This window comes from Ptiloglossa arizonensis, chromosome 7 (assembly GCF_051014685.1).
Source record: "Ptiloglossa arizonensis isolate GNS036 chromosome 7, iyPtiAriz1_principal, whole genome shotgun sequence".
NCBI classification, from domain to species: Eukaryota; Metazoa; Arthropoda; class Insecta; order Hymenoptera; family Colletidae; genus Ptiloglossa; species Ptiloglossa arizonensis.
The window spans coordinates 22,089,744-22,110,579 of record NC_135054.1 but is presented as its reverse complement, the minus strand read 5'-3'; the positions used below and the strand labels follow the sequence as shown (position 1 = coordinate 22,110,579).

Here is a 20,836-nt window from a genome sequence, read left to right as displayed (position 1 = left end):
TACGATTTTTGAAACGAAATTCGACAATTAAAGGGCGATTCGCGACTGCTTCGTCGGAGCGGTGTTCGTCGAAATAAAAATCGTCTCGCTGGTTTCGAGCGGAGAGTCGGTCGATTTACTTACAATAACGAAGAACCTGCACGATGCGTAACGGGGGAGGGAAATATTTTCCTTGACCCGAGTAATACAATCGAGGCGGAAGTCGCTGCGTAACCGGTCGGCGAACAATATTCCCCGTATTTTATCTTCCCAGACGCGGTACAATTTACCGGACACCCTGTATTTCGCTCGCGTTGCACCGAAATTCCCGCGAGAACCAGGAAGAGAAACTTTTACTTTTGCATCGATGATGCGATACCCTTGGGTTCACGGGAGGGGCTCGATACGCCGCGCAGTGTATAAAAGAGTGGTCCATTCCGGATGTTTAACCCAGAACTTCGCGGGCAGTGAAAGTGTACCCTGATGCAAGTTCACTTTTTACCAGTATTCGCAATGGTTAAGGAACAAATACATGATCCCGAAAATTAATTAACGACGCGTACACGGTGCCTCGTGGCTCGTTCTATTTAACGATATATTTTTTTCTAATACTAGAGAACATATAGAACAAGAGCTGGCTCGTCGTTAACGAAACATTTCCCCAGGTTCGTAGCTCACGGTTTTCTATTTTGCAGAAACTGTATTTCGTGCTGGTTGCGCTGTTCGTTGCCACGAACGGGGAGAAGAAGATCAATCTGGAGGACATAGAGAGGGACAATTTGAGAGTGGACGGCATATCGAAGTCCGGGATCGGGCGACCAGACGAGACCAAGTACTTGTCGAAGCCGGAGATCGGTCAACAACAGTACCAGATACCCAATCGATACAATAGACCGATCGGTTCACCCGTTACATACGTGACACTCCCACCGAGTCAAAACGTAAAGTGGATTCAACCGGGTGAAAAAATTATTATCTCTGATTCGCGATTGTTTCGGCAGGTTCCACCGGAAACGTACGTCCAGACCAATAAATACACCCCGAGGGAACAAGTTTACCAACAGCAGAACAGCATCCTACCGGAGCAGACGGTTCCGCAGCAATACTACAACGAGTATCAGCAACAGCAGCCACCGCCTCAAAAAGTTATCGCCCCGAACGTCTACGAATCGCAACAGTTGGTTTATCAGCCGGAAGTTACCGTTGGGAATCAACTGCAGACCACCCAGCAGAAGACGGTTACCGCAAAGTATGCGAAGACCGCTAACAAAGGTATCGATCCCGGGACGACGTAGAAAAAAAAATATGTTCACCCTCGTTCGTGTATTCACGTGTCCTCGTTGTTCCAGAAACGGTGTACGTCGATGTCCCCATGATGCATCTTCTGACCTATTATCCGAATTTAGATGTAAATCCCGGTAAAAGCGGGAGCGTGTTGGTGCCTCGATTGTCCACAACGGCCGACCAGATATCCATCCCTCTCTATACGTCCACGTTAACCCAGAAACCAATTGTTTCGGTGAAGCCGACTTATCAGCTTCAATACCCTGCGAAATTCAACGGAGTCGGTCCAGCCGCTGCCACGACCAAGGTTGGTGCATCGATTCGAGATTACCGTTTCATTTTCTAATCGTGGAACAATTAAACGCGCAACTTTGACCTTCGAAAGCATTCAACTCTTTGAAAGTTTTTCTTCCGAGGCTGGTACGTTCGCACGATAAGAGTAACGCATCTCTCAATGTTTACTATATCGTAACGAGTAAAATAGTGCTTCTCGCAATATTCGAGAAGAACCGTACGCGTCTTTGGAGCACAGTGGGTCAAGAATGCCCCAAGATTTTAATAACGGGATATTTTTCGACCAACGGTAGATCGAAACAACCGAAATTCGTAATCCGTTCGATTTAATTCGCTTTCGGTCGTTTTGTATCCAAGTACACGAGCCGGAAATATGAAAACGAAAGATGTTCGTCGTTAAGGAATAAGCTACGCTCGTCGGAGCTGCGTATCGTTACTCGAATATAACAATGCGCGTGGTTTTCGATCGGTCGATATTCCGATCCTTGCACTCGCGAGGGCGATGCACCGCTTCCGCTATCGTTCACCCGGAAGGATTTAGGACTGGCGGCGAGTCTCAACGATCGTTCTTTCAGGCAATAAAAGGCACCACTGTCTACGCTACTCCCGTTACACCGAAGAAGTACACCAATGCCCCGTTAGTGAGCGTACCGACGTACGTTCCATCGGACCAGTCGTACGCCCAAGGAAGGCAATTCTTGTACACGCAAGCGTACATCGCTCAGCCGCAGCCGCAATACGTCCCTCGGTTGGTTTATACTCAGCCGACGATGGTTTACATGCACGCCACGCCGGTTTACAGCGATGTTTACGCTCGTGCACCCGCCTACCTGCAGGATAATACGTTGCACGCCAGCGGGAAGTACAATGCACCGGGAGAGCAGCTGGACACCGCGACGACGATCGCCGATCATCAGCTGCCTACCCAGATACCCGTGCAGCAGGCCAGCCAGACCGTGTCGCAGAATTACGTCAAGGTTGGTACATCGGTCAACGGAGAAAAATCGAGCTAGACTCTTCGGAACCTTTCGAAGTCTCCGACGACTCCGGAGACTCTACCAGCGAAAGGAATATGTATTATTAACCGAGTCAACGAAAGTCCGCAATTATTCGAACAAAGAGGCAATTACGCACACGCGTCTTTGTTCTCCGTAGGATCCGGAGGAGCCTCACGACGACCTGGTGCCCCCCGAATTGCCAGCTCAAGATTTCAAATCCGAGATCGCGCCACTGTTACCCGTGCCACCGCAAGACGACGAGTCCGTGCCTGACCAGAATCACGTGAACCTCTCCGAACCGAGATCTCTTCTCGATTCGTACGTTCCGAGTAAATTGATCGCCGCCCAGGATTTCGCCAGGTAAAACGGTCTCGCCTAAGTGGCACGTGCAATTTCGAAACGTTCTCTTTCGCGTGCCTGACACGGAACGTTTGTTACAGATATCAAGAGAGACCTATACAATTGGAGAGCGGCTTCCTACCGTCGAAAGAGAACTTCGGCCACAAGAAACGCAAAACCGATTGATTCCGAGACCGACGCGTTGTCTCGTGACGTGGTCAGTAGAGGGTTAAGTCGCGATCCCGAACGATGGTGGATCCCGATCGCTCGATGGTGAATGGTTTTCTCGCGCGTGGAAACTCCGGAAGAGGTTTTCCTCGCCCGACGAGAGAAGGCGCGACTCGCATGTATCTAGTCTATATCATCGAGGAACCGTCGATGTTTCGACTCTGTTTTTGTTTTCTCTTTGTTCCCCGCTCCCTCTTTCTCGTAAGTGTACATTTTTATATTCCCGACGAAAGAAACGAAATAAAGTCTCATTGAAGCACTCGTTTGGTTGTCTCGCCTCGTATCGCGTCGAATTCTTTTTAAATCGGTCCGATAGCGATTCGGAATCTCCGAGTAATTAGTAAAAGAGAAATCTCTGGTCCGAGACTGCGGTCTTCGGTAGTCCATATTCTTCGTGCAATTACGATAAACGATGCATCTTTGTCGGCTCGATTAAAGGCGATCGAGGTGGTCTTGCCCGCGTTAGACACAACGGGAGAATGCGGTATCGTGGTATCATTAACGCGATTCGATTAAAAAACCGTTAGATCGTTTACAGCCTAAGTGGGTTGAGATCGGTCCAAGAGTTTTTCGGTTTGTACGTGTACGACTCGGTTGCAATTCTCCCCTGGAGTATCGGGCGATCGTTTCGGTGTATCAATTTTATTAAAACGGATCGATCAACGAGTCGTGGAAACGTTGATAGCAACGATCGTTCAATTTATTCGTTGGTACGCCGTCACGGCGTTAATTTATAGGCGATAAAACAGTCTTGTGTATAAACGTATACAAAGAGAGCCAAGTGACGCGAAACACGTGCGCACGGACACTCTGGCCGTTCGTCCGTGCGCCAGCGTGCCGAAATGAGAAAGCGGATGCTGTAGGAACGAGCCAATGGTGTAGGCTTTTGAAATAGTTTCCTAGAAATTCAGGTAAGTCGGAACCGCCGTGATTTCGCACCAAAACTCGCACATTCCGTCTCGCCTGGAGCGCGACGAATTTAACGGGCCATCTCGTTAATTACGTCGAGAACGTTTCGATGAAATTTTAACTCGTAATTCGAACTCTCCGCGATAAAGACGATCGGCAACGATGTGCCAAGGCGACGCGAACCGTAGGATAGTTCCGAGTTAAGAGACGTAACTGGTAGGTGTTGTTTTCCAATTTTTAATTAACAGCCGAATGACGCAACGGAATTAGATTGCGCAACGATCCGCGCGATTGCCTAAATGTACAAGGTTGGCGGAAGACACGCGCGCGAACACACGACGTCCACACTGTTTGTTACTTTAATAACCTGGTCTTGCGCGTGAATCAGATCGTGGTTCCTGCTTTCCTCGCGTCGAAATGCTGATCGCGGATGAGCACGCAATCTCGGTGGCGTCGCTACGCTACTGGCAGCTTGTCTTTCCGTACGTATCGAATGAGAAATGCCGCCGTGTTACGGTGGTGAAACTATAATCGCGGTGTCCCTCTCGCGGTTCAAGCGAAGGCATATAAGGCGGGATGTTGCGGCCTCTGCTTCATCAGTCCCAAATATACGCTACGAGACCGCAAAGCGTGCAGGTTTAAGGTCGAACGCCGACATGAGGCCTAACGCGATCTACGTAAGTACGGTGATTCTTGTTGTTTCGCGATCCGCGATACCCCATGATTGCCACGTGACCGAGTACAAATTTCGAATTTACCCCCGTTGTTACCCTTTCGAGAGCTTCCCCGCCTCGATCGATGGGTGCGCGTATTTCGTTTCGAGCGAGTCGTCTCGCGAACTTGTATTTCGCGCACTGTACACATTCGTACACTCCGCTTCGATTTTGCTCGTAGAAATTTCCAATTTCCCCCTTGTAGTTCCCTTTCGATCTCCATAGTGTCTCTACTCAACGGGTGCGCGTCTTCTTCGCGTTCTTCGAGTGGATCGTCTCGGTTTTACCAACTTGTGAATTTTTAATAGATTTCGTGTACCGTGCACCTCGTTCCAGTTCACTCCTGGCCGTAAAAATTTCAAATTTCCCGTAGTTCCATTTCGATCTTCGCTGTGTCTCCGCTCGGCAGGTGCGTGTCTTTTTCGCGTTCTTCGAGTGGATCGTTTCAGTTTCGCGTACGTATACTCCGCGTACTGTACACACGTGTACACTCCGCTCCAGCTCCGATCGTAGAAACGTTGAACGTTACGGTTCTCTCTCGATCCTCGATTTCCGATCGTTAGGCGCGCGTACATCTTTCTCAGCTTCACGTTCGGCTTACGTTCTCCGTAGACACTAGCGCGCTCCTATCCGTGAAGAAATTCTCCTCACTCGCGAGTCCATTAAGCTCGAATACTTGGTCCACGTGCAATCGAAACGTTCGTTGCGCAATTTCTCGAGAAAATTTCCCCACTTTCAACGGAGGTCCTCTCGATCCCATCTGTGCCGATGCAACGTTCCGTGCAACCATCTGGTCTAATTTTCGAACCAGAACCGGAAGAAACGGTCGTTGCGCGATTCTTCGAGAAAATATTCCTATTCCCGGCAACGTCTTCCAGTCACATCGGTCCGTAAATTAGCTCCGCGAGATTCAACTGGTTCCGCGGAGCGAAGAAGTTACGCTAATTCGTTGGAGTAATTCTCTCTCCGGCCGTAATCTTGAATTTCGGGAGATTTTGAGCCACGAGGGGACGAAGAAACGCGTTACGTGCACGGACTCCGATTTTCCTCTTATCTCGTTCGCGAACGATCGCCGCGCTAATGGAAGCCACCTTTGATTCTGCAGGTTGGTACGCGCTTTTGTCGCGCGAAATCGTCGTAGCGTCTCGTGTCGATTGAGAACCATCCGCGACAGCGGACGTCGTAAATTACGATCGATGGTGGTCGCGAGATCGAGTAATTATCGATTCGTCGGTCACGTAGCGCGCGATGGGATTGAATTTTTCTTTTCGTCGACGGGACAAGTCTGAATCGGTCATTACGGAGAAAGTGTTTTCTTATCTTCTTTCATCCACGGTCGCGCGGCGTCGGGCAAAGTAGCCGTGGCAGATGCTCTTGAGCGAGTCAGTGAAAGTCCTTGAAGGTATTCGGTGAACACCGTAGTAAAATCCGTTCCCTGTTGGTCCAGGTTGGGTAACGAGCGATTTCATATCCGGTCGAGGAATCAAAACGACGATACCCTCGTTTTCGTTCGCCAAAACGCGTCACCGACTCGCGAAACGTTCTTCGCTCCAGATCTCAGCTCGAAACGTTCGCGTACCTCGTATCGAATCTCGCGGAACCTCCTCCGCGGCGAATCTTCGCGAAAACGGTTCGAACTTTCGTTCGAAGATTCGTTCCTCGTCGATCGTCCTCGTTCCGTGGATTACCAGCACCCGTAACGGGATCAACGTTCATAGGAATTCAAAGAGATAGTCGCGATATTGCCAGGCTGGTTGATCTCCCTCTACGCGGCGAGGATCGCCGTCGAAACTTCGGATATCCCCCCGAGGCGTGTTTGCTCGTCGAAGAAAGCGGTGAAAATCACAAGTTGCGCGCTGGAACTCGTTCTCCGGGTGCTTGACTCCGACTGCAACCTTGTAGAAATTCGAACTCTTTCCTGCCAAGGTCGAGCCCCGTAATAACCGTTCTCCGCTCGAGTTTCCCCACGGTAACGGTAATTATTACTCGGGTTAAACGTCTCTAAAAAAAGAAAAAGGGATCAACGCGGGTATGGAAGTGAAAGCGTCGATTATCATTACCGGAGCCGCGAGATCGATAATACGGGCGTTGTTACGTTCACGAACAACGATCTCTTACGTGCCCTTTCAGATCGCCACGATTCTGCTGATAATTGGCCTCAGCCAAGCGAAAACTTCCGGTAGGGATCTGTCCAAAGCTAGCGGTCAACTCGACGAGACCATCCTCGAGTCTGCGGACGATTCGAAAACCGAAGGCAAAGAAGAGGATCGGTTGCCCATTCTGCCACCGATCATTCTATTGGATTTTGCCAACGACACGGACGAGAACGTCGGCTCCGAAGAAAAGTCCAAGAGGACCGTGAACAACGGTCTGGGTTACGGGCTGGACAAGAACGCTTTACAACCCAGAAGATACAATTACTATTTCCCAGCTGGAAAATCCGGAACGGCGGTGACCATCGAGGAGTCCATCAGTCCGTTTCTGCCTCAGACGATCATCGAGAAGGTGCAACCGGTCAACCAGAGGGAACAGTTCTTTCACGGAACGCGACAGAATCTGGTCTCGTCTCAGTTTCAAGGTCAGACCAATCCGAATCTCCGGTACACGAATTTCCAGCAATCGTCGAAAGCTCAGCCCGCGTACGGATCGCGCACCAAGCCGCAGAAACCGCCGACGAGTCACGGATCGTACCAAAACTTCCTGGCAACGCCGAAACCGTCGGTCAGCTCGTTCGGTATTCAATATTCCGGGTACAGGAGCAACGTTCCGACCACCGTGCAATCGCCTTTGGCTTTCAGCTCCACGGAGACCGTGAGATACGTAACTCCCAGCCCGGGGAACTTCGCGAGCCAGCACTCGGCCACGTTCGACTATGCTTCTCCGAGCCCTTTCCCCGCGGACACGCAGCCCTTCGGGGCACAGAGTCAGAATCTTCGATCGAATATCAATCCCCACGGCTTCGAGACGCTCCCTCAAAGCGTCGAGACGTCCACCGTACCTACCTTGAGTTACGATCCACGTCTTCGGAGCACCGCGCAAGCTTCTACCACCGATTCCAGGTAATTTTAATATCGATGATCCTGTTACGCGTTTCGGAGAATCTCGTACGGATACGAGGGATGTTTCGCGATAATGTTAATTGTAACGATAGTAACCATCGAGGAATTGGAGTAAGAGAATTGTTTGCAACTTGAGAAGCAGAGAAAGGTGCACCGAGCGAGGTAGCAGGTGTCTGTTTTGTCTCGACACGGTGAATATCTCTCCGTATCGCTCTAAGATTTATTTCTCCGCGAAACAATTTATACAAATATAGGGGAAAAATTATTCAAAGTGTATAACGTTCCTCTCTGTACTAAATACTAGTATATTTCCCCGGTAGAACTTTTTGAGCTAAAATTTCATTAAGAACATACTCTCTTAAGATTCTTCGGTTCTCCGCGAGATTCTTCACCGTGTCGAAACACCCTGTACACATTTTAACGACGAGTTACCGTTTTCTATCGTCGTCGACAGCGCCTTCGCGTCGTTGGTCCACGTCTGACCACGGTTGTTAAATCTCCAGGTACACCTTGGATAACGGCGTCCGCTACGAGAACAAAATTTTCTGGAAATATCCGGACGGTCGGGTGTCGGACGTCCCGCCTGCCACTTACGTGGAATACCCGCAGTCCAGCGCGCAGCGCGCGAAATCCCAGGGACCTCATTCGATTTACGAAGCCAGCACCACGGAAAATAGCATTCTCTCTCAGGGACCGGTGCAATTTCCCACGGTTCCCGAGCAGACCGTACAACAGGCGAATCCATTCGTTTCCTCGGAGTCGTTGTCGTCGAGCTTGCCCCAGCAACAAGTGTACCGACTCGGTTATCAGAATTTAGTGACACAGAGACAGAACGCGAACTTGGCGCGTCAACGAACACCCACCAGCGGCTCCCCAGCCTCCACGTATCCTTTCTCATCCACGTATACCGGAACGAAGACCAGCACGAGCAACCAGAAGCTCAACTACGAGACCCCGTATCTCCAAACCGTCTCCAGATACGAATCGAACAGCCCGAATCCCGAGTACACCGACTCATACGTCACCGAAGCCACGGTGAACGACACATCCGCCACCAGCTTCTTCGATTCGTCCGGTGAGAATTCTCGCGTGACGGATTACACCTCCAAGGTGCAGAATTACCTGGACGCATCGTTGACCAGCGACGAAACGAAGAAACAGACCGATCTGAACGGCTACACCAATCTTCGCTACTCCGACTTGTTGAACTACAATCCATCCATATCGGACTACATCAGGGATCCATCGTCCATTCTGAACGTTCGTCCTACGTTCGTGCAAGCTGGAAACTCCTTGATACCAGTCATCATTCTTCGAGTAGACGGTGCATCCCCTATTCGGACCAAGACCGCGCAGAACATCAACCTGAAGGCTCTGCTTCAGCAGTATCTGATCCAGTATGCGAATAGCATTCAAGAACTGGCTCGACCGAGTAGCTACGATCTTGGAACAGAGTCTATAGCTAAGAATCAGAGCCCCCTGCCGGGTAAGAGTCCGGTACTGGATCTGATTCGATTGACGCAAGAGGATGCTCGCGGTGGACCCACTTACGCCGCCGGTTCTTTCTCCGGGAGGTCGAGTTACGAGGCCGATTTGAACGTTCCTGCTGACTTCGATGGCGGCCATTACGGCGAACGCTCGACGATCCGCCAGAAAACTAAGAACGTCGAGATTCTCGACGACCCGAGATTCGCCGCGTACAAGACGAAGAGCTGAAGAGATCTCCGGATTGCCGAGAGAGATGTTCCTCGATGAAGAATCGGGAATCTCCGACGGTCGATCGTCGATAGTTTTAGGGTATTTCGCGAGAAACAAGTATCTCTTTTAACGATCGTTCAACGTTAGTAGCTTGAACGGTATTCAGTTACGGGATTGTGCAATAAATTATCATCCCCGAGTATCGTACCCGGACGTTCTGTCCGTCGAGACGTCCCTCGGGATACGAATTTCGAAGAAATCGTCGCGTTCGAGGCACACGATTTGCTTCTAACCAAATTGTTCACTTCAAGAAGGTACCTAAGTAAGCATAGTCGTTAAAGGTAGTTCGCGTTAAGAGACACCAGGTGATTGTTGTGTACATTCCTATCTACTCGAATAAAACTCGTACCTAATTGAGCGAACGTTTTAATCCCCTTCGAATTCCACGCACTCGTATTTTCACCGGTTCTTTGGACTAGTTTTAACGCCTTTGAAACATTTTATCTTCGTATCAGCGATGTCAATCTCGCAATCGTTAATAATAATCTTTTATTCTTTAATTAATCCCGGCGCGGTTAGAAAATCTAAGAAAAGTAAAAACTCGTGTCGAATTTCTAATGGAAATCTCGTCTAGCGTTTCACGATTGGCCACTCCCGTACAACTGGAAAACGCAGCTACAAAGAAAGAAACGCGAGCGATACAGAGAACGCTCGATGCGCTCGCCGCGATACGAGACGTCACCCGAACTCGAAGATCGAAAGTTTCGAGCGGAACGATCCGGACGCGTTGAACGTACGCGTTAAAATTGACAAATTACGTTCCCGAGATGTAATAAAATCGTTAACGGCTCCAAACGGGAAAAGATCTTCGCGTTTGCTCGATCGGTGGAACGCACGGTTGGTTCATCGTCCGCAGGCGACGTTGACGAAATTATAAATCTCGTTGCGTTATTTATAGAAGATTAAAACCATCTCGTTGATTTACGATTAGATATCCGTAAATTACGAATAAAAAGTTGTATCCACATTCGTACGCGTTGCACAGTACGTAGCCTACGTATTACATAGTATGTGGTGCGTGTTATCGTTCAATCGCAGGCCGCGGAACGCAGATAACGCGCAGGTACTACGGGTACCATAACGAAGTGGCTTCGTTGCTTCGATCCGTGTCCCGATAACGTCGTTTCGATAGTTTCTGGAAGAAAATTCGTAATTTCGCGGTCTCTCGAATTGTTCTGTAGCCCTGGTGTGCCGACGATTGAAAAAAAAAAGCGCATCGAGAAAGAAGAAACGAACAAGTGAACGTGACAGGCCCGCGTGGGGGATAATTAGAGTTAATTGTCTAGTTAGACGGCGATGAACAAAACCACTCGCGATGGTCGTAGGGCTCGGTTAATTCCACGTTTTCACAACGGCGAGGCAACGATGATATCTCCGCATATCTGCGGGGCACGGCAATTAGACACAAGGCATTAAACTGTGGCGATTGTGCTCTTACACAGCCAAATCCCACGGAGCAGCTCCGTAGAGCTGCGTCCCGACACACCGACGCTGCCCGTCGTTTCTATCGTGTGAGACAGGTTGCATCGAGCAGGAGCGAGCGCGGTGTGCATAATGCGTGCGTTTCAGAGCGCATAAAATCCTGAACGGAGAACTACTGACCGTCCCGGGTGAATCTTCGACTATTCCTCGAACGCGATCTCTTCCTTCACGATCGTTCACGGAACGCCCGAAAATCGTTGCACGCGATCGAACGCATTTGCATTGGTTCCGAAACGCGTGGTGGACCCCGCGCACCGACTACGGCCGCGATCCGCGATAACATTTAACGAGAAGAAACGCAGGGCTCGGGGCGCCGCTTCTTATTAACGATAATGGTGTTTAATTACAACGAACGGTGGATCTCGAAACGCGATACCGAGCTCGAATTCTTTCATCATTTTCGTTATTTTCTTTCTTTTTCTTTCTATCGTCCGGCGAATTCGCACGGGTTCCACGTTAATGACGGGTGGTCGCATCCTGCGCTCTACTCGCGGACAACAATTTCCCAGCGGCGGTCGCGTGTCGCGAATGAAAGTATCCTCCGGCCGGTGGGCTCTAGGATAATATTTAGAACGATATTTTTCACTTGGCTACCGGAGTGTATAAAGAAAATCGCGTGTCTACTATGTGGCTCAGTTCTCGCGTGGATGTTCGCCTCGCAAGGTCTTGCGGATTACAGAGGCTCGGAGGTACACGGCCCGCAGGAGCTGCGATCGATGTGTTCTACGCGATATTCAGTGATCCACGGCTCTGTCTAACTTGGTGATCCACCGTATTAGAGGGGGGAGAAAACGGTGCAACCGAATCAGGAAAATGTTGTTGCATCTCGTAAGTACCGAGTTGCGTTCCAAGTGCGAATTCTGTGCTCACGGTGATCGAAGGGACGAACCGGTGTTACACCGGGGAGTGTCGTACCTATCGAGAGTTCGTTGTCGCGAGATAATTACCCTTTCCCTCGAGAAATCGGCTCCCGCTCGAACAGTGGAGGAATTTAACTTTGTCTTTGTTTCGATTCGTCCCGGCGTTCAGATCTCGAAAGTGTTTCGAAACGTCGAATCAACGTGCCGCGGATTTCGAGAAAGATATTCAACACCGTGGCAATTAGCGCCGCGGTTCCTAATTTATTGAAAGAAATACAGATTCGGTGCCGGCAGGAGTTTATAGAGTGTATCTAACCGCGCGCGGATCGGTGTAACTGGAGCACTTTCTTTCTTAATATTTCGACGTTAGTGTTCTCCCTAATTTACCTCCCGTGCGAGATGGCCAATTAGAGGAAAGACCTTACTTTCCTCGCGCTCACCGTGGATATTTTCTACGTCGTTCCATTTTGACTCGCTCGAAAGTAGATCGAAATTCATTACCAGCCGCGTACACGCGCCGTAGGTTTCCTTCGCGAGGGTTCTTCCGCGTCAAAAGTTACACCGTGTCGTTCATTAACGGTCGACCGTCTCGTCTCTGGTGCTCCCGCGACTCACCGTTCTTCTCCGAGGGCCCATTTCCAGGCTTTCGCTCTTAACGCGGAGAAAACTCGTTTTCTTCGCATCGTGGCCCAATTTGGCTCGTTCTCGACCCTGTGGACGAGCAACGTTCGATCGACGGTTACGCAAGACTGGAATTTGATGGTCGTGAATCGGTGAGAAAGTTGGCGAGGATCTGCTTCCGTGCACATTCAGTCCTTGTCTCGTAGTAGACACGCACGCGGCCTCGCATTTTACTTTTCCATTCCGCTTTTCTTTTCTAGGTCGGTCCCTTGACCGTCGGTTACAGACGATTAGTCTTCGCCGTAGTCTCTCGAGTATTCCCCCTAAGCTTTCCGAGTAACTTGATTCGTTTAACGATTTGGTCCTCGATGCAGGTCGTTCTGTTATCTTTGAGCTGGCCGCACCTAACAGGGGCGAGGGATGCGGATCCGCGGAACGAGGTAGCGGCTCTCGATCAAGTAGCGACCGCGTCCGAGAACGTGGCCCATAGCTCCGAGGACGAAGAGGAGAAGAAGTTTCGCGATCAGCTCATAACCTCCATAATAGACACCACGGTGCACTATGAGAATTCCAATGGTTTCGTGCCGATCGTTGGTTCCTCGACGTCCAAGCCCCCGAATCATCCGGACCAACCGGAATCGATCAACAACATCACCTGGAGCAACTCGCCGAACGATCGGAAAAACTCCACCGGCGATGACAACAACGAGGAGCTCGCCGATGGCCGGGAAACCGACGAATTCGAGAACGATCCGGCCTACTCCACCGAGGCGAGGATGTTCTTGAACTTTCCGAATTTGAGCGCGAACAATCGTCGATCTTTCGAGTACCAGACGCGCCAGAACGACTTCGAGCTGCTCAAAGTCAGAAACGACACCCCCGTCGTGGCCAATTACCCGGACTTCTACGAGGAGCCGCCCAGTTCCGTGGAAAGCGGAAACGCGAGGACTCGGACCGCGCACGGGATCCAAGGAAAGGGAAAGACGCTGGAGAATTACACGGGAAACTACGGGACGATAACCGACAATAACGACGGAGCCTCCTACGATCGTTATTATCCCCGCAACGTTGAAGCTGACAAGGAAAAAGCTAGTCGCGAGCAGGAGAAAGTTGCGGGCAATTATCATCAGCAAGATGTCCTCAACTACGACGGTCACGGGCAGAGCGGGCCGACGTCCTTCCCAAGGACGAATCAGGAGGCCAACGACCTCGTCAAGAACAACGCCAACTACGACGAGGCCTACGACAGCGTTGCAGCCTCCTCGCAGCTGGCCAACGATCATCAGAGATTCTCCAGGCCGGTCGTGGTCGCAGATCCCAACTACAAATTCGACCAGTCGCTCACCGTGACCGGTACGGGCGGTGGGGATTTTAGGACGTCGCGGATCATCGATTCCACGGGCTCGGAACTACCTCATAGGTACACCATGCACAACAGGGACGGTAGATTCCGAAGCGACGAGGACTCGAGGGACATGTCCGACGAGACGGATTACGTCGAGTACACGGAGAGACCCAGGCGAGTGCAGAAGAGCAGAAGGAGACCCTCCAGCGATGGATCCAAGAGACTGCACAAGGAGCACCGAGGATCGATGGACGACAGCATGGAGTACGAGGGCCAGGGCAAGAGGTATCACTCGTCCAGGTCCAAGTCCCATAGACAGAGGGTTAGAGGGAACTCTTGGGTGGACGAAGACAGACGTCACGAGGACGACGACAGCTACGAGGAGACCAGGTACGATGGGAGGTTGTCCGGCTCGGAGACCAGGCACAAGTCTCAGAGCTCCAAGTTCAAACCCAACAACGCCTGGAACCAAATATCCCCCAATCTGGAGATTTCTCACTCCAGCGGTATCGAGATCGGGCAACTGGAGAAACCCAAGCTCATCGTTCCGGTCAAAGTGAACCTGGTGCCCGTGGCCAACTTCGATCACGCGACAGCCATGGGTAACAGTCAAGGCTTCGACATGTCCAACGCTGTTCTGCAGAACATCGTGTCAGCGACGCCTGTCAGCGCGGTCAGCACGGTCAGCCCGCCCACGATGATCGGCCAGGACTCGAAGCTGAGGGTCTCCACGCCTCTGCCGGACATCATCGTGGGTCAGAACAGCTTTCACAACTCGATGCAGGCGGTCTTTCCTCAGATGACCGAGCCGAACAAGTACTCTGCGAATCTGAAGCCTCAGTACGTGTCCAGCACCGCTGCCCCGGTGTTCGCCGTCACTCCCAATCCAGGATTGCAGAGCATACCGATTCAGAACGTCCAGGCCACGGCCACGCCGCGACCAACCTATCAGATGCAACAGATACCGACCGGTCACATGCACGGAAACATCCCCCAGCTGATAGTCCCTCAGCCCACCCATCAGGCTGTTCCAACGTTGATGCAGACCCCGATTCAATCGGGTCCCGACTTCATCCAGGTGAACCCTCACGGTATGCACGGCCAGAGTCTCGTCAATCATGGCAACTTACAGGTCCAGAGCTTCCCCACTCTGTCCACCGTCACGTCCACACCTCAGACAATACCAGTTACGAAGATCAATCTGGTGACAGCCGAGTCTCAGAATAAAAAGTCTCTGCTCTCTGGGTCCACAGCGAATTTCCTGGCTTCTGCGACCATGGCAGTTGGTCAGGGCGATCAGAGGCACCAGCAGAATGGTAACTCTTACTACTTGCAACAACCGAACACTCAGCAGTTTGTCAAGCCTCAGGTGCAGGCGGGACTCTACCAGCAGAACGTAGCTCCGAAGGCGAAGACGTACATCCAGACTACCCACCTGCTTCCGGCTGTGTTGCAGCCTATGCCTACCTTGACCACCTTTGCAGCTAGCACGCCTCAATTGATTTCCGAACAGCAAAACGGGAACTACCTGCTGCAGGCGTCGCGGGATCAGAATCAGCAGTTTGTGAAGATACCTCACACCGGTGAGGACAATGGTATTTCTACTCTGAGGAACATCAAGTTACCGTCTCTGGGGTATCCGACCATGGACAGCATGGGTAGCACCAGCAACGTTAACACAATGAACGCGTTTCCAGGTGTTTCAGGCACGATGGAGAACGCCCACTTGCCGTACGTTGGCACTCGGAACGTCGAGATCGTGAATCCTAACATCAAGCCCAGTCCGGTCGACACCACGGTCATCAATTCCTTCGAGACGATGCATTATCCCACTGCCGTCTTCACCACTCCGTTCCCCATGTTCACCACCACCAGTGTAGTCACCTCCAGGCCAGCAGTGTTGTCCACTACCACCGACTCCGGGTCCAACGTTCAGGGTTTCGTCAACTCGCTCACGGAGATCGGCTCGAAGAACAACCTGATTTCCTACGGCGACACGAAAGCCTACCAGTCTCAAGACAGACCCGTGTTCAATCCCATCAACTTCGTTCCGAACGTGGACGTGATGAAGAACCAGAACGCTCTCAATAGCAAGCTCCACGCCAACGAACCCTTGCAACAGAATCTCAATCTCGTTCCGCTGATACCCGGTGGTAACTTCTTCAAGCCCACCTTCGCAGCGCAGAGCGAGTTGTTGGTGAAACCGAAACTGAACACCGATCTGGAGTCCTACGCGGAGCAAATGTTCAAAGAGTCCCTGAAGACCATCTACAATTCCCAGAAATGGAACAACGACAGGAAACCGGGACATCGTCAGAACGTGACCGACGCGACGGACATCGCCAAGCTGAAGAACGAGCTGCAGAGACTGAAGGCTTCTCTGTCCGACTCGAAGAGGAACAAGGACCACGAGGGACACCACAGCGAGACCAAGCCTCAAACGGCCGAATTGCCCAAGAAGAAGGACGAGTTGCTGGCTGCCCTGGAACAGATGCTGAAGAGTCATCCGACCGATCCTCTGCACACCTACTCTGGAAACGGTAGACCACACAGGTATCGCAGACCCTCCGATCAGGACAAGTTCGCCTTTGGCTCGAACAACGATTTCAGGGACACGAAGCACGTGAGGGACTTCATGACGCCTCCTCAAGCAGGTTCTCATCGCCCTAAGGGACATTTCCACGACAAACCTGGCAAGAAGAGACCCATGTCGGGACCATCGAGATACAACAACCAGAATCATTTCCACGGGCCAAGAACCTACAACAGGCACAATTTCTCACCAAAGTCAGGTGGTCCAGAAGTACCTACGAACAATGTCGAACCGATTCGTGCCGAAAGCTCGCAGGCGGAGAACCTGTACGACACCAGGCATCGTCGTCCCGAGTTCAAAAAGAGCTCGGTGGATCTACGAGCCAGTCCAACCATCGCCACTCCACCTCCCGATATGAACGGTTTCTCCAAGGGGTACGAGCACCGCAAGGGTGCCAAAGATGGCGGAATCAATCACCCCAGGATGCACAACTATCTTGGACTGTTAATGAAGAACAAACAACTGCCAAAGGGCAATACTCCGAATTTCTTTCAGGACAAGGACCAACTGAAGCAGTTCTTCGAGGAGGACAAGCAACGATCGCAACAGCAAATGTACGATGACACTTTGAGGGACTATCTTTACAAGATGTCCGAGGGTGTGATGCACTCCAATTTGGGGCACACCGGGACAGATACTCGACGATACCTGACGCAAAAGAGTGTGGTTTGAGGTCTACTTTGGACAAAGATTACGGCTAATTTGTTTTGCGATGTCGTGGCAAGATTTAACCCTACGATGCGCCCTATCCGGAGTCAAGAATAGGTAAAAAATTGTACGAAACGTAGAAATGTGTAGACTTGTAGAGATAGCGTCGAAGAAAGTTTAGGGCACATTGTAGGGCTAAACTTTCGACCATTGCATCATCTAGCGCGATAAGAATTAGATGGTAAGCGTATCGTAGTTTATTGGACGACGATCCATTTCCCTTTCGTTCAATCTATGTTCATATGGAGGCTATCGCTTGTTTATGAATTGTATCGAATTAAGTTGAATACTCGTTTTAAGTTCGAACGATCGAGACTCGGGAGAAAGTCTCGATTGTTTGTCTTCAAGGTGCTAGCGATTGTTGTACATACTACCTATAAACCAAAAATGTATACGTTGGTGTTGTAACTCGTCGCATTTACTGTCCCGATTTTGGAGAATTCTTCCGGAAAGTCTTGGAAACTTGACATCAAATTGTAATGGTTCTTTCGTTGTTTTTCGTTCGTCGCGTTCATTGTCTCTCTTTCGGATAATTCTTTCGGGAAATTTTGGAAGCGTCACGACGATTTCACGAAATCGATCGCAAAGTACCTTTCGTCGTTTTTTTAAGTCCACGATAGTACTTGCGTAAGCGCACGTTTACGCGATACTTTCACCGAAGAAGTATCGAGACAAATCGATTATATTACGGTCGACGGTTTTTCGTACGCGCGTATCAACAAACACGCCTCGAGCGCGTTCATCCCTCTCACCTTTCTAATTTCTCTTGGACATCGTTGACCGAATCAACCCCGTCGCGAACAACGAACAATCCGTAGAATTTCGTTACGTTTACCTTCGACGCGTGGATATCCACTTCGTGCCCTCATCGAAAGGTGAAAGTTTTTCGCTCGGAACTTGACATCGACCTTGGTATATTTTCACTCGCTTTACGGGGCGCGCAGGAAAGTGTGAAGATCTTTTTCTTCGAACGTAGACTTCGAGAAGTCCGTTGGATTTCTAACATAATTTTCCGCTCGACGAACGAGGCGTAATACCGAACCGTAAAAAGACAGGATAAAAACGCAAATAACGTTACGTCGCGTCGAATCCCTTCGCGCACGGCGGATGAAATTCCGTTGACCGCGGAATCGATGTCGCCTCCGTGGTCCTCTTTTTTTTATTTATTTTTATTTTTACCGTCAAGCGGATTCCTCGCTCAATTTCCCATCGCCCGATGCGCCGAACCATGAACGATTCGATTTGGACCGAAGTCGACGGAACTGCAACGCGCACCGACGAAACTTTCACCAGAAATGATAGTCGGTGGAGCAATTAGAAACAAAATTTTTTACAACAGGAACAACGACCCGTGGGTGATACTCCGAGGACAATGACCAACGTGTATTTGCCGAGCGATTGCACTTCCGGTGAGACTCGATCGTCACGGTACGTACTCCGTTCTCCGTTAATTATAAAACGTTACCCTAGAATCGTGTGTAATTGGTACCAGTGGACAAATCGACTATCAAATCGATTTAATGGATAGTTCGGTGCGTCGAATGCGTAGTTGGAAATTCAAATAAGCGTTTCGAGTCTTGGGAGGAAAATAAACAACGCGAAGGCGCCAAATGTTCTCATTAGCGCGAAATCACTATTGACTTTACGCGAATCTTAATTGCACCGGATAGTTATCGATTACACCGTAGCGAAGAAATCTAGGAAATGCACAAGGTGTTCCGGAAACTGTACAGCAACGACACAGGACGGGGAACCGATTCATTTCCGACAAAGTGACGTTTCAGGGCACCCTGTATATGAAGGAACAAGTAGGTCGTTGACACGCCGCTTAAACGTCCGCGATCGGTGGAGAGTCGCGTAGATTCGACTCGGATTTTCTCGACACGCTTTTTGTCAATCGTAGAAAAGCTAAACCCATTCGATCGTTTCGCATCGCTAATCACTGAATATAAAAGATCACCGAGCCTCGGTCGCAGCCAGTTAAGAAGGAACTTTGGTATACGTCTGTGCTCGTTAAATCGGTGCCATGCTGGTACGTTTACCGCGATTCGCCTCGAGTTTGTATTTCGTTCGTAAATATGCCCCTAAGAGACGCATCCTGGGCAGATGGTAACCACGAACGAAAATATATTGCAGATCCTCTACGTCGCTTTGCTCGTAACGACTCTGAGCTCGGCCGTGGGCACGAATCAGCGATCGACTTCGAATTTTGTGAAACCGAAACGCGGAGTCGTCGAGACGGACCACGACGCCACGCAGGATTACCAATTTCAACGATCGAAGTCCAACTCGAATCCACAAAGTCTCCAAGGCAACGATCCGAAGTCTTACTACCAAGATGTCAAAGGTGTCTCCCCGGCAATCGGTCCCGCGTCTTACGATGGGATCTTCAAGCAACCGTACGTACACCAACCTGGTGGCCAAGTCGGTGAACAACCGCCATATTTCGGGAACTTGTTCACCATGTCCGCGGGGTACAAAGTGGCGAACGAGCCAGCGAAGCAAACTCGTAATCAGGGCCCAGGAATAGGTACTGTATCGCAACGAAGACTCTCGACACTCGTCACTCTTTACCATCGATTGCAATTTGTTCTCCAGGTGTCCACGGTGTCTCTCCGGGTGTCCAGGTGCCGGTCTACAAGACCAACTTCCCGTTACCGAAGACCTCCGGATCTCAGATCTACGTGTCTAATTTCCAGAACAACCCCCATGGAAAGGTTCCGATATTGCAGGTGCAGAATGGTCACCAGTTTCCTGGACATTTCGCGAATATCCAGACTCAACCGATGATTCTCCATCCTGCCGATCAGTTCAATTATCCAATCAGGACACCCAAGGTGAACAACGTGCAGCTGAGTGCACCCTTCTTGTCGCCTCTGTCCAGTTTTCACGGCCAGGTGGTACCGATTTCGACAGCGGGCAACAGACAACAGTTTCCACAGTACAAGGGTGCTGCCATAGAGGTTTATCCTACTGTTGGCGGATTTTCAACAGCAGGCTACCAGCCTCTCCAGGCGCAACCACAGTTGCACTTCGAACACGGAAAGGTTCAGCAGGTTCCGACTGCGGAGGGTCATCGTAACCTTCCACCTGCTCAGGAAATTCGATCCGACGTGGAGATTATTAACAGAAAGAAGCCTAGTCCTCCGACTAGAACCGACGACGAGGATGACGAAGAGGACGACGGAGGTTCGTAAAGAGTATCGATGTCGCAACTCGGGTATTCGGTGCAGTCGGAGAGAAATGTCAAAGGACGAGGACGAGAGAAAGAGTACTATATTTGCGTATATAAGTGATTTTGTATCTGAATTAGGTATTTTCGATCCAAGTTTTAAAATATCGTAACCGGATGCATTCGAGCAACTAATAATTTTTCTACTACTTGACTTCGATATTTCTGTACGAGAGTATTTCGATTCACGCGAGAATAAATTTCTATCAAAGAGAAATAACGCAATTATCGAGTTCACGTGCACCATTGTATCAGTTACGAAAGAAACATTGTTTCACGAGTATAGTATCTTCGATTCGTTCATCTTTTTACTGTGATATTTCGCTCCAACCGATAACGAAGGACCAGTGGACCGTTCTGCACGTGGCATGTAAAATTCAATTTGAAAAATATCGATTTCGTTGGCCAGGTTACACGCCCCCCGAGAAGGAACG

The 20,836-nt window shown here is 50.3% G+C and overlaps 3 protein-coding genes across 3 annotated transcripts; all 3 read left to right on the top strand.

Moving 5' to 3' along the window:
* Positions 1–462: 462 nt before the first annotated feature.
* On the top strand, positions 463–3,080 carry LOC143149696 (uncharacterized). The gene is made up of 7 exons (XM_076317264.1): positions 463–483; positions 606–920; positions 981–1,251; positions 1,329–1,570; positions 2,133–2,534; positions 2,713–2,915; positions 2,996–3,080. Exons 1-7 carry the CDS (start codon positions 463–465, stop codon positions 3,078–3,080), a joined length of 1,539 nt encoding a protein of 512 aa, XP_076173379.1.
* Positions 3,081–4,531: 1,451 nt separating this feature from the next.
* On the top strand, positions 4,532–9,519 carry LOC143149695 (uncharacterized). The gene is made up of 5 exons (XM_076317263.1): positions 4,532–4,833; positions 6,299–6,374; positions 6,463–6,670; positions 6,756–7,803; positions 8,307–9,519. Exons 1-5 carry the CDS (start codon positions 4,532–4,534, stop codon positions 9,517–9,519), a joined length of 2,847 nt encoding a protein of 948 aa, XP_076173378.1.
* A 3,373-nt stretch (positions 9,520–12,892) lies between these two features.
* LOC143149694 (uncharacterized) lies at positions 12,893–17,134 on the top strand. Its single transcript, XM_076317262.1, has one exon. It carries the CDS (start codon positions 12,893–12,895, stop codon positions 17,132–17,134), a length of 4,242 nt encoding a protein of 1,413 aa, XP_076173377.1.
* The last annotated feature ends 3,702 nt before the right edge of the window (positions 17,135–20,836 follow it).

Bases quoted from the DNA above. Each gene is read 5' to 3' on its own strand.
- LOC143149696 (XM_076317264.1), top strand. From the start codon at position 463: ATGCAAGTTCACTTTTTACCA. The intron at 921-980 runs GTAAAGTGGATT...TTGTTTCGGCAG, and splicing joins CACTCCCACCGAGTCAAAAC to GTTCCACCGGAAACGTACGT. The intron at 1,571-2,132 runs GTTGGTGCATCG...TCGTTCTTTCAG, and splicing joins CAGCCGCTGCCACGACCAAG to GCAATAAAAGGCACCACTGT.
- LOC143149695 (XM_076317263.1), top strand. From the start codon at position 4,532: ATGCCGCCGTGTTACGGTGGTGAAACTATAATCGCGGTGTCCCTCTCG. The intron at 4,834-6,298 runs GTGCGCGTATTT...TCTTCGCTCCAG, and splicing joins TTCCCCGCCTCGATCGATGG to ATCTCAGCTCGAAACGTTCG. The intron at 6,375-6,462 runs GTTCGAACTTTC...CAACGTTCATAG, and splicing joins GGCGAATCTTCGCGAAAACG to GAATTCAAAGAGATAGTCGC.
- LOC143149694 (XM_076317262.1), top strand. From the start codon at position 12,893: ATGCAGGTCGTTCTGTTATCTTTGAGCTGGCCGCACCTAACAGGGGCG.